This window comes from Halichoerus grypus, chromosome 15 (assembly GCF_964656455.1).
Source record: "Halichoerus grypus chromosome 15, mHalGry1.hap1.1, whole genome shotgun sequence".
Taxonomy (NCBI): Eukaryota; Metazoa; Chordata; class Mammalia; order Carnivora; family Phocidae; genus Halichoerus; species Halichoerus grypus.
This window is the reverse complement of record NC_135726.1, coordinates 47023419-47040483: the sequence shown is the minus strand read 5'-3', so window position 1 is coordinate 47040483 and position 17065 is coordinate 47023419. Positions and strand designations below refer to the sequence as shown.

Below are 17065 nucleotides of genomic sequence, written 5' to 3'. Positions count from 1 at the left end.
GTTCTCCAGGCTGGACTGGGGGGGCATCGCCATGAAGGGGAGATGGGGGCCTTGTTGAGGGAGAACTGACCGAGGTTAACAGCTGGAGCGGGCCCGACCTCCCTCTCCCTCCATCCCCCCCCCCCCCCCCCCCCCCGCCTGTCTCTGGCTTTGTCCCAGCTCCTCCCAGCCTCGCCGGAAAGGAGAGGGGGGGATGGGGTGGAGGGGGCTCCCGCCCAGCCAGCTGTGGTTGCCCTGGCAACGGACTGCTGCAGCTGCAGCGAGCAGCAGTGAGGGGGGAGGCGGGAGCTGGGCCCTGGGGGGAAGGGATGGAAAGATGAGGAGGCCGCCCTCCCGGGCTAGGGTAGGGGGCGGGGGTGCCAGGAGCACCTCCTCCCAATCCTCCCCCCCACCCCCGACCTCCCCTGGGGTCCTCCATTCCAGGGATGTTGGGAGGGAAGCAGATTTGGGTGAGGTGGGATGAGGAGAGAACCAGGACACCGAGAGATCAGGAGGCAGACACAGAGCCACACATTTATAGAGAATCGGAACAAGAGCAGGAGAGGGAAGAAATAGATCTGGAGAGAGAGGTAGAAGAGCGAGCCACAGGAGTGACGGGGGTGGGGGTGGGGGGAGAGAACAGAAGAGAGATGGAGATTCAGTGGGAGAGGAAATAATAGTAAGAAAAAATAGCAGACACATCAGGGAGAGACAGAAGGAGGAAGTCGAGAGTGATCTGGAGAAGCAGGAGAGATTCGATGAGGGGAGGCAGAGAACCCGGGCACATAAATTAGGAGAGAGACAGAAGAATAAGAGGGAAGCACATTTGGGGAGAGAGAGACAGGATCTGCGGACAGGTAGAGTCCCAGGACAATGACACAGAGATGAGACTTCAGGGGAGAGGACAAAGAATTTAGGGGACAATAGAGAAATGTGGAGAGAGCCAAAGGTATGAAGGGCTTCAGAGGTTGGCTGGGGACCGAGCCAGGGGTGATGGGCGGGAGGGCGAGACTGGCGGAGGGTCCAAGAGGGCGCTCGCTGGAGAGATCGGGACGTGGCCGCGGAAGGCAAAAACTGGGGCAAGATGGGGACGGGACCAGCAGGGCACCAGTGTGGGTGCGACTTGCGGGGCGTTGGACGTTGGTGTGTGTCACAGGAGCCCGGAGGGGATGTGAGAACAGCTTGTTCCACCGTTCCCGTGCTGGTGGGGGGAGGGCGGCACGGGGAGAGGATGGGGCCTCAAGGAGGGCGGAGACTGGGAGAGTGGAACACTCTAGAATTTTTAGGAGATGTGGAAATAGCTGGTCCACCTCCTCTGGAAAAAGGCTATATGCCCGTTTTGGAAAAAGATATTTTTTCGGGGGGGGAGGGGAGAGGCTGAGTCAGAGAAGCATCAGGTTTTAGCTCAGAGATGGAAGACCCAATGACAGGTAAGGGGGTGAGGTGGGTCAGGAAGACTTAGCCACCTCGCCAGCCCTGTCACGAGGTTGGGCTGCTTCTCACACAAGAGGCCAGACCTTGGATTTTCACGTGGAATTCTGAGATTCAGAAAATCAGGGGGACCCTGATCCCCAGGTCAAACTGCGAGTGTTTCATCAGGGCAGCTGCGGAGCCGGGCCACGAGAGGCCCTAGAGGGAGGCCTGGCCCAGGGGCGAGGTTATGGGGCACCCCGCCTCACCGTGTTCCCCCCTGGCCTGGAAGCAGGGGCTGATTTGCACCCGAAACCACGAACCGGACGGCTGGCGGTGGGAGGCCTCCTCCCACCGATGAGGGCGGGGCCATGCAAATTAGCCAGCGCCGGGAGGGTGTGGCCTGGGGAGGCCTCAGCTGAAGGAGGCAGGGGGCCCCTTGGCTCGGAGTCCCGCTGCCGAGGACGGATTTACCAAGCTGGAAATCCGGCTGGCTGTACTACCTCCAGATTTTTAAAAGTTTGACCATTAAATCTAAAACCGGCACACTCCGTGGGCCTGGTCTGGCTTTCTGGCCGCTACAAACGGTTTCTTCGGTGCAATCTCTCCCTCTGTTCAACTTAAGGACTTTTTACCTTCTGAATGCTGGGTTCCTGTCATTTGGGTTTCAAGGAAAGGAAGTTTGCGAGGCTGGTGCTGAGGGAAGAGTGTGTGTGTGTGAGTTTGCGTTTGGGACAAGGGGGACAGGAGGAGGGGGCTGACGCTGGACCACACCCTCTCATCAGTGACTCCAGGCAGCTGCCCAGCTAGTGAACACACAAGCCATTTCTATGAAACATTTATTTCCTTTGAAACCTCCAGAAACATGCCAGAAAAATCTCAAGACCGGGATAGGGAAAAAAAAAAAAAGACAATAAAGAATAAAAAATCCAAATGAAACAGATCAACATATGAAAAAAAAAAAAACCCTGCTATCTTCAAGCCTTCAGATAAAACACCAACCTCAAATTAAATAGATTTCTTTTGCAGAGATCCTTAAAAAAAAATAACAGAAAACAAAACCAAAAAAAAAAAAAATCATAATTTACACTTGTCAATGTACATGATTAGGTCCCCAAAATGATTCGAATGATCCGAAGATGTGAGGAGAACTTAAAAAAAGAGCGGGGGAGGGGGCAGCCTCCAGGTTAGGGTCTGAGGAAAGGGCGGTGGGGCGGGTTCTGGACAGCCCTTCCAAAAAGGGGGTGGGGAAGGGGGGCAGAGATATCACAGTAGTTGGCCAGGGCTGAGGACCAAGCGGGCCCCACCTTGAGGCCCTCTCACTCCGTGGGTGAGGGTGAGGGTGAGGGTCAGAGACGGCAGGTCTGAGGGCTTCTGCCCGACTGCCGCGCTCCTGGGGTCAGAGGTGGATCGCAGGGAGACAAGAGTGCCCTTTCCTCTTGCCCCTGCTGGCCCAGCCTGGCACCTCTCCGAGTGCCTGTGTCCTGTGAGGTCCCCCACAGCCCCCTTCCCTGAGGTTTCTGGCCCCAAAGAGAAAGAGGTGGGGTCTCTGCACCAGGGCTGGGCCACCTGGTGCTGGCTTCCAGCCCAGAGAGTGCTGCCTGCAGCGGGGCCAACTCCCCCTGCCTGGGGCCTCCCCAAACGGGGAAGTCCAGTGGCCTGCTCCCCCTGACTGCATCCCTCGGGAGTCCTCCCACTGAGTCCCAGCCCGTGGGGGACACCCCTTGATCCTCAGCTTGAGGTTGGGGGGATCCACAGATTGTGGCCATACAGACTTGTTCTGGCGCAACTCTACATGAAAAAATAAATATATATATATATCTCTTTTTTGTTTTTAAAGGAAAAAAAAAGAAACTCTGTTTCCTGGGTGAACAGCGTAGTACCGCTCTGGCCTGGCCGACTGGCAAGCTGCCCCTTATTGCCTTGAGAGAACCAGCGTCCCGTGGGGGTTCACACGGCAAAGCCCCCCCGCCTCCCTGGGGAGCACAGTGAAGGTGTCCGGACATCCGCTTGCGAAGGAAGAACAAAACCAGAGAGGAGCCGAAGGCTGTTTTCTCTCCAGCCCTGACCCGAGGGCTGCGTGGAGCCCCTCCTGGTGCCTGGAAGAGGCCCTGGCCGTGTGGTTGTTACTGGCGGGGCTGGGGAGGAGAGATGGGCCCTTACGGCCCAGGCCTGCGCGGGAGATGGAAGGTGGTGGAGCGGCCCAGGCGCTGTAGGCCTCTGGCGGTCGGTCGAGGGGCTGATAGAAAAGACTGCAGAAACGGTCCCGAGTGTGCAAATAGAGTTTCCCCTCAGAGAAGCTGACTCTGGATGCTGGGGCTTCCTCTCTCCCTCCTGGGGTCCCAAGAAAAGAACTGAAACTCTAAGAAAGTGCTCCTGGCGGCTTTTTGGAAGAATACGGTTGGAAGGGGGTCACGTCCATGCTTTCTGGAGCCCCGGCCGGTGTCCGCACAGGACCTCCGCTCTCTGGGGCCTGGGGGAAGCTCGGGCCAGTCTCACACTGATTTCTCATGCAGGGGGCTTGGCCCCACAAGCCCAAACTCTGTTGTACGCCGTGAAGAAACCTGGTTTGTGGACTCCCAGAGCTGTGGGGTTTGGAGACACACTCTGGTCCTCCCTTCTCCTCTTCCTATGGCTTCTGATGGCTTGGTCCTAGGAAGAGGCTAGAGGGGCCATCCCCGGGGGGCCGGGGTGGGCACGGTCCAGTGTCCAGGGGCCAGAGCTTGGCAGTTCAGAGGGGCGGCCTGAGACCGGGTCACCTTGTGGGGCCGGAGGAGCGGTGAGGCCTGCTGCCGTCCAGGGTCTCCGTGTCCACGAGGAGGGCAGTGGGGCCCTGGCTGCGTCCTCTCGGTCACACCCGCAACCGGGCAGCGAGCTGAGGGAGACGGGAGGGCGGGAGCCCACGGCCGGCCCGGCCAGGGGGCCACGTCAGAGCTCCTTCTTCTCCCTGCGGAAGATCTCGGCGAACTTGCGCAGCTGCTCGCTGGCGGCCTGCGACTCCTCCTGCAAGCGCTGGTTGTTCTGTCGCAGGCTGGCCACCTCGGACTGCAGCACGGCCTTGTCCTGCTTCTCCTGTGGGGCGGGGCCGGCGTCAGCGGGTGTGCGGAGCCAGGCGGCCACGGTTCGCATCCCAGCTCGGCTGCTCGGCAGCTGAGCGACCCTGGGCAAATGGCCTCATCTCTCTGGACCCGTCCCCCTCAACTCTTAGAACACAGACCTCACTGTAATCGTTATCACCTCAGTTTACCCTCACGGCCACCCGCGGACTTCGGGACTGCTGTTAGCCTCAGGTTCCCAGGAGGGAGAGGAAACCCAGCCCTGCAGAGCAGGCGGGGAGCTGGGATGCGGACGGACGCGGGCTGCCTGTATGGGCTTCGCTGGCCCTTCTGAGGTGCCCTTCCAGGCTCTGTGACATCCCAAGGCAGCCGACTTGTCCAAGGTCACACAGCATACACGGGGGGTTGGAACCTGGGCCCCTAGGATTCCTGCACTTGAGACTCGCACGGTATATTCTGCCACCTTTCTTTTACCCCGAAGTATATAAAGCACCAAATAGAAGTCCTCTGCCCTTACTTCTCTCCTCCTCCTTCTACATCCTGGAGGTAAGTACAACGAACAATTTGGAATGCTGCCTTCTAGATAACACTCTGACCCACGGACGTTAAACTTTTTTTTCAAGTATGATAATGTTCTAGGCAATAGTCTGCAACTTGTTTAGTTTCTACTTGAGTGACTAGACTTCTTTTGCATGTCAGTAAATATGCAGATTCCTGCTAGTGTTTTAATTGGCTGCAGAATATTCCACGGCACGGGTGTCCTGTCCTTTATATAACCACTCTCCTGTGGAAGGGGGCCAGCTGCACTGGCGCCAAGTTTTTATTGCCAACAGAGCATCAGTGAACATCCCTGCTCATGGATCTCTGGCCCCATGCTTGCAATTCTGCTGGACAAATTCCCACAAGCAGAATTGCGGGATTGACAAGATACACAATCACATTTTTTTTTAATAAGTATTATCCAACTGCCCTCCGAAAAGGTTGGGCCAATTTGTTCTTCCTCCAACGATTTAGGAGAGTTCTCTCCATGTGCTGATTACCAGGCTTTGGTATTGTCGCTTTCTACTCTTTGCTCATGACTACACTCAAAGCTGGGCGGTCTCCCCTAGAATGGGTGGGGTGGGGTGGGGTGGGGACAGGTGCGTCAGCCTCGCGCGTGTCTGGGAAGCGGAACAGGGAGGCGCACAGCAGAGGCCTGGCTGCCCGGCGGCCTTACCTTCTGGAGGTCGGTGTGCAGCTGTTTCAGCATCACCTCCAGCTGGTACACCTTGCCTGTCAGGTCCAGGGGAGGCTCCTCGCTGGAAGGACAAGGGACAGGGTGAGACTCAAGGCCCCCCAGGCCTGGGGGGAGGGTTCCAGACCCACAGCTGGGGAGGAACAGGGGGGCCAGGACCCTCTGGTCCCTCAAGTTCTGGGGAGCCCTGTTCTTGCTGGGGTCCTGAGGGGGTTCTGGAGGAGGGGCTCTGGGGGAAGCCTGAAGCCAGCCCTCCTCCCTGCTGTGCTCCACCCAGAGAGGGTCCATCTGTGGATGTGGATGGGGGCTGTGGATCTGTGGATGTGGGCGGGGCTTGTGGCCGCCTGTCGAAGGCTGTGTGCGTGCCTGCCCCGAAGTGTGCCCTCCCCCCAGGGACAGACCATGCATGTACTTCAGCGAGAAATTCCTCCCGGGCGTGAGCACCTCACAGAGCACAATACAAGCCTGCCCCGCAGACATCCACTGAGCAACCAGCAGACCTAGGCCCTGCATCTGCAATGGGCAACGCAACAGGAGGGCCTGCCCTTGGGGACGATAATAAAGGACGCTGACAAAGATGATGACAGCGTCGCCCTTCCGGAGAGCCTACCCTGCGTTGGGCACAGTCTCAGTGTAACACAGCTCCCAGCCCAAAGTGGTCTGGGAGGTCACCACGTCCTTACTGGTGGACAGAGCGGGGAGCCCAGCCTGTGGCTGCTCTGTGCAGCCCCCAGCCCTGGCCTGCTGGGCCCCTGCAGGGGACAGTGGGGGTGCCAGGGAGGGGGGTGGGCTGCAGCAGACCAGAAGGGGGAGAGAGGGGAGAGGACTCGGCCGCCTGCCTTCCCGCCCCTTTCTTCCCCCTCCCCGGTCCTGGATCCTGGGGACCTGCAGCTGCAGGGGAGGTGGGAGGCAGGTGGGAGAGGGTCACCAGCGCAGGGGTGAGGGGAATGCGGGGAGCTCGCCCCGAGGCCACAGTCCTGCCATTCCCACACCCAGCCCGTTCCTCCCTCTTTGGTGGAGGTTGAGTTCTAAAGCCAGTGAAAGAGGGGTGTGAAGAAGAGTCAAAAAAAAGAAGAGTCAGGAAAACCCAGAAGAGTCAAAATTTCTCTCGAAAATCCCTTCATTTGCCCATAAAGTACAGCGCACCACTGATGTACACGTAAGCCAAGTGAGTGCAGTCAGATATGTTGCACTAAACATAAGAGGACAGATGCGAGAGGTCTGTCTCCCTGTCCTCCTCTGTCCCTGCTGGGTCCCAGCTCCTGGGTCCACGGACAGCCCAGCTCCTGGGTCCACAGAGAGCCCAGCTCGGGCTGCCAGGGGAGAGGTGACTGTCTGCATAATTCAGGCATGTGCAGAGGGGACCCAAGAGCAGACAGGGGGAGATGAAAGAGGGAGGAAGGGACCACGGTGCAGTGTGCAGTGGGGGGCACTCCTTAGAGCTTCACGACTTAGAAGTGAACTGACTGTATTGATTACAGCGTTGTCTCCATCCATGGGGATGGGGCTAACCTGGACTCGGTCACCACTGGGTCCCGGTGTGTCCCCCACAGTCTGTGGCCCCTCTTTTCACCGGGCGGGGGTCTGCGTTGTAGGGACCCAGGTTGCCGGCCTCCAGGTGTTTCCAGGGAAACCTCACCTCATGGTAGGGGTGGTCCTGGGGGTGGGGGGCCCCCTCTCCAGGCTCAGGTGGCTGTGGACAGGACTGTGTGCAGGTGGGACCTCCGGGCTCAGAGCTGGGTCGTTGAGAGAGAAAAGCGAGACGGCTCTTTGCACTGCTCGGGGGGGTGGGGGGGGAGAGAGGGGAGGAGGGGTCAGCAGAGCTCCCCGTTCCTCCTCCCCCGTGCATCCCCCCACTGCCCCCTGCCTAACCACCCTTCCCCGCACACCTCCCAGCCAAACCACCCCAACATTCTCAATCACTTGTGCTCGATCACACAGGCATTTAGGATGGGTATCTACCCAAAAACCAAACCAAGTGACACACACACAAAAATCCCATCCTGATTCTGAGCAAGCTTCTAGACCCAATGGCTGGTTTAGACAAAATTCAAGGGATAGAAACAAGTTAAATGCCAGCGTGAGAGAGTAACCACCCAAATTCGGCATAAATGACCTGGTTTCACCAACGAGTAAATGGTATGAAAAAAATGGCCCCAAGTGGATAGGGTTGAAGCTGGGTGAGGAGTTCCTGGGGATTCGTGGTTTTGAGAATGTCTGAAATTTCAAAAGCGAAAAGAGAAGCAAGACAGAGAATACCATGCATATTGAAGAGAGAAAAGAAATCCCATGGCTGTTAAAGCTCCGATTCTGGGGTCTCGCCCTAGACTCGCCCTGGGGATGGGGCCCGAGTACCTGCATTTTTAAGCGGGGACTCGGAGGTGTTCTGTAAGCCCTCGGTGAGCGCCTGGTTCAGTGAGCCCGGGGACAACCGGACAATGGAATACGCAGGCACAGAAAACCAGGAGCCGGGTCCCTCTGCATGCCCCTCGGGCAGAGGTACCACCAGGAGCTGGTGGTACAAGCTGGACACCTGGCAGAGGCAGGCCCCCGACTCCTGTTCTGACATTTTTTTAAGTTATTTTATTTTTTTTTGAAGATTTTTAAAATTTGAGAGAGACTGAGAGAGTGAGAAAAAAAGAGCATGAGTGGAGGGAGGGGCAGAGGGAGAGGGAGAAGCAGGCTCCCCGCTGAGCGTGGAGCCCGGCCAGGGGCTGGATCCCAGGACCCTGGGATCATGACCTGGGCCGAAGGCAGACGCTTAACTGATCGAGGCACCCAGGCGGCCCAGATGTTGATGTGTCTTGTTAACCAGCAGTGGTGACCTTGCTCCCTTGGGTTAAGGTGCCGTCCACCGGCTTTCTCCATTGTGAAGTTACTATTGTTCCCTTCTAACAGTCACTTTGTTAGGAGTGAGACCCTGAGTCCACCCCACTCCCAACAGCGAGGGGAATGAAGCCCCACCTCCAGGAGGGACAGTATGAAAGCACTTGGGGACTGCACAATCATTCGTAAGTATTTTGGGGTAGATACTTCGAGGCTACGGAAACACCCTGCTTCTGCTTAAAGTCTCCCCACTAATTTTAGCAATCATCAATCACATCTGTGCTATTTTAATGATGACTTTCCATTTCCCTCACTCCTTCTAGATTAACTGGGATCCTTTTATAAGTAAGAGCTGTCCTAGCCACCGTCTGTTTATTCACTTACCTACTGATAGGAGTATGGACTCATGGACATTTGTTCTATTCTTTGGGTTAGAATCCAATGCTGCTGTTATTTACTTTGCTGTTCAACTGCTCCAACTTCAGCCACTGGGAGCTCTTCGGGATGGCTCCTATGAACCCCTGACATGCCCCCCCCCCCCGCTAAAACACTTCCTTACTTTCTAGCACCACAAGATGTGATCCCCTTTACTTTTTTTTTTTCTGGAACATTCTGAAGCAAACCCCAGGTATCTTTGTAGTTCCCCTGTGGCAGCTTCCCTATGCCACAGCAACCACGCCACGAATACACCTGCCGAAGTTAACAATAACGCCTTCAGTCTTTTCCATTTGTTTGGATCACACAGGATAACGTCCATACATTGTCCCTGAAACAGACCAACCAAGCTCATAGCGAGCTGAAACCACCCTGACTCCTTTCCGCTGACGGCCCCTCTCCCTGCTCCACAGGGAGGTAACTGCCACTGTGGCCTTGGTGTGTTTCCTTCCAGGCCTTTCTGCTACACCGTCCCACATCACCCATTACCTAACCTTCTGTGTGGTTGCTGGGCTTCATTTATTAATTTCAAAGAGGAGGAGGAGAAAGCTCCCTGGGGGACTCTGATGCGCCACCAACCTGCTCCCCCAGCTTTCTCACGGGGTGGTGCTGGCTCCTCAGGCAAGGTGCGGGGTGGGGCAGTGTAAACGGGGTGGCTGCGGGGGAGGGGGCTCTGGCTGCCCCAGCTCCTCCCAGAAGCCCACAGCTGGGGCCCAGTGTCTGGACAGCTCTGCCTTCCAAACACAATACTACAGCTGCTGGTGGCCTCGGGGTCTTCAGGGAGCGGCTGGGGGTCATCCAACTCTGTCTCTGCAGCTCTGAGAGGTGAAGAACTGCAGCTCAGTGAGTTACGACCCAAATTTGTCTCAATGAGGAGAGAGCCTGAGCGTATGTACAAAAGTATAAGAGCATCTGAGTTTCCTTTTCCACAGTGATCTGCTTCCTGTGCCCATCTTTCTGGAGGGTCATTCAGGCCTGGGTTCGAATCCTGACCCTGTGTGCCCTTGGCCAGCTAGGGGACTCTGGCGGCCGAGCCTCAGTTTCCTCATTTGTAAACGGGAATCCTCACGCATCCCTGAGACCAGAGCTTAGAAGTGATGTCTGTAAGGCGGTCAAGTGCTGGCTCCATGGAGATGCTCTGTAATGTCACCGTGGCCGTATCACCTCCTCCTCCAAGTGCCGTGGAGCAACCCTCTCCGCCACTGCGTGTCAGGGCTCCGAAGGGTCAAGTTTACCTGCAGCACTGGGCCCCTGCTGATGGTTCCCGAGGGAGCGGAAGGCAGGGGTAGACCAGAGGCCGGACCTGGCCACGCTCGGACGCCTGACCGTCTTTGCCCTGAGACCAGGAGAGGCTGCAGGGTAGGATGGAAGCGACCAACAGGAGCAGACAAGGAGGGAAGCTTTCTCCAGGCCACCTGCCAGATGTGGACTGGCCCAAACATGGAAATAGGAAGGCCACGTACCCTATGGGTCTGGTTTAAGGGATCCTGCTCTGAGCCAGACCCATGCCGGGCACCCAGCGGTGATGGAGATGGCCCCAGGTCCTGCCCTCCCAGGCCAGTGGGGAATATAGACCCATCACTGGGCAGCAGTGGCCCTGAGTGGGCAGGGCTGGGGGAGCCCAGGGCAGGTGCCTAATCCAGACTAGGGGATATCAAGGAGGGCTTCCTGAAGGAAGGACAGCAAAGCTATCGTCTAAAAGATGGAAAAATGAGCCAGAAGAATATGTTCGTGTTGGTCAGGAATCACCACGGGTCCCACTGTACAGATGAGGAACTGATGCTTAGAAAGATCAAGCTGCTTGCCCAAGGTCACACGGGAAGGAAATGGCGGAGTGCTAGCTGTCCCTCATTATCTGTTTTCCCTTTTTCCATAAGAACAAATCCCAAACGTTCGCTGGGCATAGGGCCTCACTTCTCAGCCTGCCCTGGAGCTATGAGGTATGGCTCTGTGCAACACTCTGGCCCACGGCAAGTACGCGTAGGGGGAGTGTCAGGCTTGGGCATGTGTCCTCTCTCTTGCTGCTCAGAGCTGAACACGGTGGCCTGCGCTCTAGCAGCCATCTTGGGCCGTGAGGGTGAGGCCCCCCGGAAATGGCAGAGCAGAGGGTGCAAGGAGCCTGCACCCTAATGCATTTATGGAACTGCTGCCCAGCCCTAGATCCCCCACCACCCCAGGAATTTTCACCTGCATAAAACAGGTTTAAGTCATTGTTAATTTGGGTTTTCTGCCGCTTGCAGCCAAAGCAAATCTAAATACAGTTTGGATGATTACAAGTTTGCCCTGTGATGTGATACAAGGTACCGTCTGTTGAGGGCTCGTTCTGTGTCTGACGTGTTTTACACACGGTGGCCTTTCATGTAATCCTCACTGCAGTCCCAGGCACGTTCCTGTTCTGCAGATCAGACAGGCAAATACACTTGCCCAGGACTGCACAGTGAGCAAGAGACAGGACAGGATGGGAACCCTGCTCCCCCTAATTCCGGATCCTGCGTGTGCCCCACTTCAGAGCCCCAAGGCCCTCCACTGATCCTTCTAGGACAGAGCAGCAGGGGAGGGATCGGGCCAGGCTGGGTGGAAGGTGCCTACCTTCGTAGGCCTTGGCTGCATTCACCAGGCTGGACCACTCCAGGCCAGCAGCCGTGTCCGGCAGGGGCATCATCCCGGGGTCAAGGCGCCGCAGTGGCCGGTCCCGCCCGTCCGCCAGCGAGAGCTCCGAGGCAGAGATGGTGGCTGGGGAGGAGGAGCGGAGAGGGGAGATGGGGGGAGGATGACAACGTGAAGGAAACAAAGACGTTCCTCCATTCTGTTTTACTTTCTGGGTAGCTCTATAATGCTATATAATTGTTACAATAGCACATATGATTGAGCAAACATGTTACCATCATCAGAAGATGCCAAATGCTGGCAGGTAAGGGGGTGGGAGTGTCAGGTGTTTATGTGGGTGGGGACGGGATGAGAGGGACAGAGCAGTGGGACGCACAGTCACAGGTGACACGGCTGGACCGTGTGGGGCCTCGTAGGTCAGGAGGACTCTGTCTTTTACTGTGAGTGGGATGGAGCCAAAGGCTCCCCCTGGCTGCGTGTGGAGGCTGGACCGTGTGAGGGTGCAGAGCAGGGAGGTGGTGAGGAGGCTGCCGGGGAGAGTGGACCGGCCTGGGTGAGGCTGGGGCAGGGTGGGGGTGGGGGACGGGAACAAGTAGCAGGTCCTGGAATGATTTTTTACGTGCAACCAAAAGTACTTCCAGAAGAGGGGAGGTGAGCGTGGGCCAGAGAGAAGGGTGCAGGGTGACTTCAGAGATGGGGAGGCCGGGGGTGGGCCACAAGTTTGCTCCTGGAGGTGTGGAGCGGAGGAGGCAAGCCCAGGCCGCAGACAGAAATCCGGGTCGTCAGTGTGTGGCCGGTGTCTGGCGGCGGCAGGGTCGCCGTGGGGAGATGGGGCAGAGGAAGAGGCCCCTGAAGTCTCCGGGTGTTGGGAGTGACAGCGACAGCAGCTGCATGTGGGGCCTCAGCTTGCTGCCGCCTCCCAGCTGCCAAAGGGGAGGGGACAGAGAGGTCAGGAGGTGACTCAGGCAGGAAAGGCAGGGCCCGACCATGCTGGGTGCGCTACGGGACCATCACCCCGTAGCCGGGAGGGAGGTGTTGTGATGCTCCCCCGTGTTGTGGAGGGGGAAACCGAGGCTCAGAGCGAGACGCCTGGCTCGCGCTCACACTCGCTGGCAGTGGCACTTGGCTCTGAACTGCGTGGTCTGACGCTGACCCTGCTCGACGCCCAGCCCCGCCAGGCTTTGGGGTTTAGAAGGTCCCTGTTAATACTCTGTCCTAACCCTGCTCGCCAGTCCCGAGGTGCAAGCCTGACTCACGGTGGGATTAAAATGCTTGCTCCAGACGGAAGAATACCAACAAAATAATAAACAGCTAGTGCTTTTCAGTGCTTCCTGCATAGATCAGGGATTGTGCTAAGTGTCTTCCACGTATTAATGCATCTGAGTCTCAGTGTAATGTGGTGAGGGGTAGGTTCGCCTTGAGCTGAGCCGGGGACGGAGTGGGAGCAGGCTCTGGGGAGACTCCACCTCAATGATATGGGACACAGGCTCAGCCTAAACCCCTGGGGTAGACACATCTCTGAAGTCAAGATCTGTCTGCATTGGAGGGCACTGCGCACGTGCTATTGCAATGGCCCCCGGAAAGGCCGGGCAGCACCCTGTAGTCACGCCAGCGACCTGCAATGAAGTGACGATCGCTCGCACCACATGGCCGTCTGGGTTGGGTTTTGCTGCTCAATGAGCCTGGCCCAGAGTTCTGCATCGCCTCTCAGTTTTGGAGCCTTTGCGGTTGTGAATACGGGACTGGAGGGGGGACTGAAGGCAGGACCCACCCCAGCCGGTGCACGGGCTCTGATGGGGGCCGTGTGCACTGTGCCCCCTTCGTGGGGGATGCTGGGTAAATAGTTGCTGGGTGAATAAAAGAATGGATGAGTCACACCCTTACACCTCCTCCCTCCAAGAGTTGGCAGACTTGGGGGGAATCAGGTAAGTAAATAAACATTTACGAAACCATCTGCTCGGTGCTGGAGCAGGGAGCTGGGGGAGCAGCTAAGGGAAAGCCCGATCCTCGGGGCCCTCCCGTCTGCAGCCTTCTCTAGCTGACACCCGTCGCTAGCCTCAGCTGACTCCAATCTTTGGGCAGTCCAGACTTCTAGCTCGGTGGCCCCCAGGAGACCCCCTGATGCTCGGCTAACCATCCCCTGCTCTTGTGGGTGACGCCGTCACTACCCCCCAGAAGCTCCGACGCACCCCAGCTCCCCACCTCGGCTGACACCACCACTGGTGACCTCCAGTGTGGTCTGTCTGCCCGCTTCCCGACCCTGGCGAAGCCCCCCGCCGGCCCCAGCGCGCCCGTGCTCACATTTCTTCTCCGGGAAGCCGCTGCTGGTGGCAGGGCCGCTGCTGGGGCTGCCGCCGCCCGGCGGGTGGGGCTGCTGGTGCTGGCGGCGGGCGGGCAGCGTGCTGGAGGGGAAGGCGCAGGTGCTGCTGAAGAGCACGTCGCTGGGCAGGCCCGGCTCCAGGCCGGCGGGGTTGGCCAAGCTGGGCTCCCGCCGCCCACTGCACAGACTCTCATCGGACAGTGTCCGCTGCAGGCTCTTCTGCGGTGACTGTTGGAGAGACACGGACGGTCACGCGGCGCGGTCGTGGCCTGGCTCCCGGTCACTGTCCTCACAGGCGTCTTCCTGTCTCGGACAGCTGTGTGTCTTACCCACCCAGCATCTGTTTCTGCCCCTGTCTGCTCAAAGCACCTCAAATTTCCCCTGGGGATGCCTCTTCCCCTACTCCCTCCCCACCTGGTTCTGGCCCTCCAGAGGCCATCGCCACCCTCCTGCTCCAGGGAAGGTTAGGGAAGGCGGTGTGACCGAAGCTGGACTTATGGGATCCAGTCACTGGTGGGGACCACTGGGGACAGCTGGGTCCCACAAGAGTGCGAATAACCAGAAGTAGGTGGGGACAAGAATGGAGAGAAGCAGACAGTGTCGAGGGACTAAGGGAGCCTGATGGTTCCCCTGCCTTTGGGTAACAAGAGCCTGAATTTCCCCTGGGAACCCCGCCCCCACTCTTGGTCCACGCAGTTTGGGTGGGTGGAGGCTGCTTCCACCCTGGGCTCCAGGAGAGGGACACGAGAGCCAGTAAGAGCATCCCTTTCCAGTCACGTGAGCTACCCTAGTGCGGAAGGAATCCCCTACCTGCCTGCCGAGGCTGGCTTATGCTGTGATTTGGCCCCTGACTAATGTGACGACCTGACTTCTGGCTATGAAGTCACATACACCTACATACAAGTGGGGCTGCCTGCTGCTGCAGGTGCAGGCCACGGGCAGGAGGAGGCTGGAGTGAGCACAGGGAGCTCTGTACTCCTCCCTCGCCCTCCCACAACCACCTGGCCCACCTGATTCTGTGTGTACGTGTGTGGTGGGGGGCAGCTTCTACATACCCCCGCATCTCTCTCCTGTTCGGGCGCCAGGTTGTCCATGATGATGAGTTTCTTCAGGTCGTCCTCAATGGTGGATTTGTAGTTCTTCCGTGGGGAGCGGAGGTCTCGGAGGGATGCCCTCAACCGTGGCTGCCCGAAGACGTTTTTTGTATTGGTGTCCACCTGCCTGGAATGAGAGGATGAGGGTCAGAGTGGCCTTGTGGAGGCTCACCCTGCTTCTCAAAGCGGTCCTGACCCAAGAAGGCTGGCTGCCTTCGGGGGAAGGGACTGCGGCCTTCTCCCGTTCACCTGCTGGAGGTGAGCCGGAAGAGGGATCAAATTTATTTTCCCCATTCATTCATCCCACAAGATTTCCTGGGAACCTCCCCTGGGCTGTGCCTGTTCCAGGCGGGGGACACAGAGCAGAGAACATGCAGCTGACCTCCAGTCACAGAGACCCACAATTAACAAGTAACTATACAACAGGCATCCAAGGTCACACAGGCTGTGTGAGTGGAGGAGTCAGGATTCCAGCTGAGGCCACCAGGCCGCAGAGCCCACAGGTGTCACCTCCGAACTTGACTGCCACGTTCATATCACAGACACGGCATAAAAATGATGTATGGGGGGGCGCCTGGGTGGCTCAGTCGGTTAAGTGTCCCACTCCTAACTTCGGCTCAGGTCATGATCTCAGGGTAGTGAGATCGAGCCCCGCATGAGGCTCCACACTCAGCGCGGAATCAAGCTTGAGATTCTCTCTCTCCCTCTACCCCCACCCCCCAAATAAATAATAAATAAATAAAATCTTGGGGCGCCTGGGTGGCTCAGTCGGTTAAGCGGCTGCCTTCAGCTCAGGTCATGATCCCAGGGTCCTGGGATCGAGCCCCGCATCGGGCTCCCTGCTCGGCGGAGAGCCTGCTTCTCCCTCTCCCTCTGTCTGCCGCTCTGCCTACTTGTGCTCTCTATCTCTGTTAAATAAATAAATAAAAATCTTAAAATAAATAAATAAATAAATAAATAAATAAATAAATAAAATCTTAAAGCAAAAAGATGTATAGTGTGTGGGGAGCATAACTGCATTTGGTTTAGTAATACTCTTTTAAGTGCAGAGAAAAAGTTCTGGGGAAATTATGAACAATGGGTACATGACCCCCTGGGAGGTCAGGAGTCTTTTTAGGAGTTGGAAAAATGGGACTGTCACTTTTCATCTGATACCCTTCTGAACTGTCTCAATTTATTTTACCATAATTAAGTGCCGGAACAATAATGATGATTTAAAAAACTAGTTTAAAATAAAGGTGACACCTGGAATTTATCATTGTTAACTCAAGAAAGAAAAAGTCTTTGGACCCAGGAAGAAAGACGATGTCTAGGGCTCCTGAATGTTTTGAAGTTTGCATTTTTTCTCATTTTCTCAGCTGCCACCTTGGGGTTTTAACAAAAGAAGGAAGAGAGGGTGGCAAATTTTTCCCTGTCAGGTCGTATTCCACCCCAAATTAGAATTCCAGGTCTAGGGTAATTCTGGCTCCATTACAGTACTCTCTGAAGTGTGTTCTCTGGCAAATGAAAAGCTTTAGAGCCAAAAGAGAGAAATACACAGTGAAACAGAGGAAGAGCATACACGCCAATGAGTACATGGTTCCTCCCCTGGGAGCTGGAAGGGGGCTCAGCCCTCCCCCTTCCAAAGGGATTTCACAGTTTTCCAGAATCCCCTGCAAGGAGGGGGGGTGGAGCCTGTGACTCAGTGCAGGGCATGTCCCATGCTGTGCCCACCTTCCCTGAAGAGGGAGCAGGCTGGGACTTCAGCCCGTCTATGGCAAGAAAGGGACACTGTTTATGAGGCTGGCCCCCTGGGAGGGGCACAAAGCCACCCGTGGAACACTTTCAAACGTGCACGCTCTCGGCCTGAGGGACTCTATCTACTTCTGGGCATGTGTCCTTCAGAAAGGGCCTTGTGAACCTACGTGTGCCAAGTATATGGGGACGTTTAATGGGGTCCTGTCCGTGAAACAAACACAGAATTGGCCAGCAGGGGAAGAGCGAGGCCCCACGGAATCATGCCATCTAGCTATTAAAGAGAAGTGGAGCTGGTTCACCTAACACAGAAAGAGGTTCTCCCCGCTATGTCACAGGAATAAAGAAGTGGTATGTACAGTGTGAAATC

General features: G+C 56.9%; 1 protein-coding gene across 4 annotated transcripts in view; it reads right to left on the bottom strand.

The window, feature by feature from the left end:
- SIPA1L3 (signal induced proliferation associated 1 like 3) overlaps positions 1 to 17065 on the bottom strand; it is a 232331-nt gene that overhangs the window by 3951 nt on the left and 211315 nt on the right. Inside the window, exons 16-21 of one of the 4 annotated variants that reach the window (XM_078063032.1) lie at positions 14923 to 15088; positions 13849 to 14095; positions 11530 to 11673; positions 7319 to 7454; positions 5662 to 5743; positions 2215 to 4461 (exon numbers count right to left, since the gene is read on the bottom strand). In XM_078063032.1, coding sequence (XP_077919158.1) covers positions 4318 to 4461; positions 5662 to 5743; positions 7319 to 7454; positions 11530 to 11673; positions 13849 to 14095; positions 14923 to 15088 — 919 coding nt within the window. In that variant the 3' untranslated portion in view covers positions 2215 to 4317. Of the gene's footprint in view, positions 1 to 2214; positions 4462 to 5661; positions 5744 to 7318; positions 7455 to 11529; positions 12471 to 13848; positions 14096 to 14922; positions 15089 to 17065 lie in introns of those variants that run through there. The other 3 variants (XM_078063033.1, XM_078063034.1, XM_078063035.1) reach the window with 3 other exon arrangements.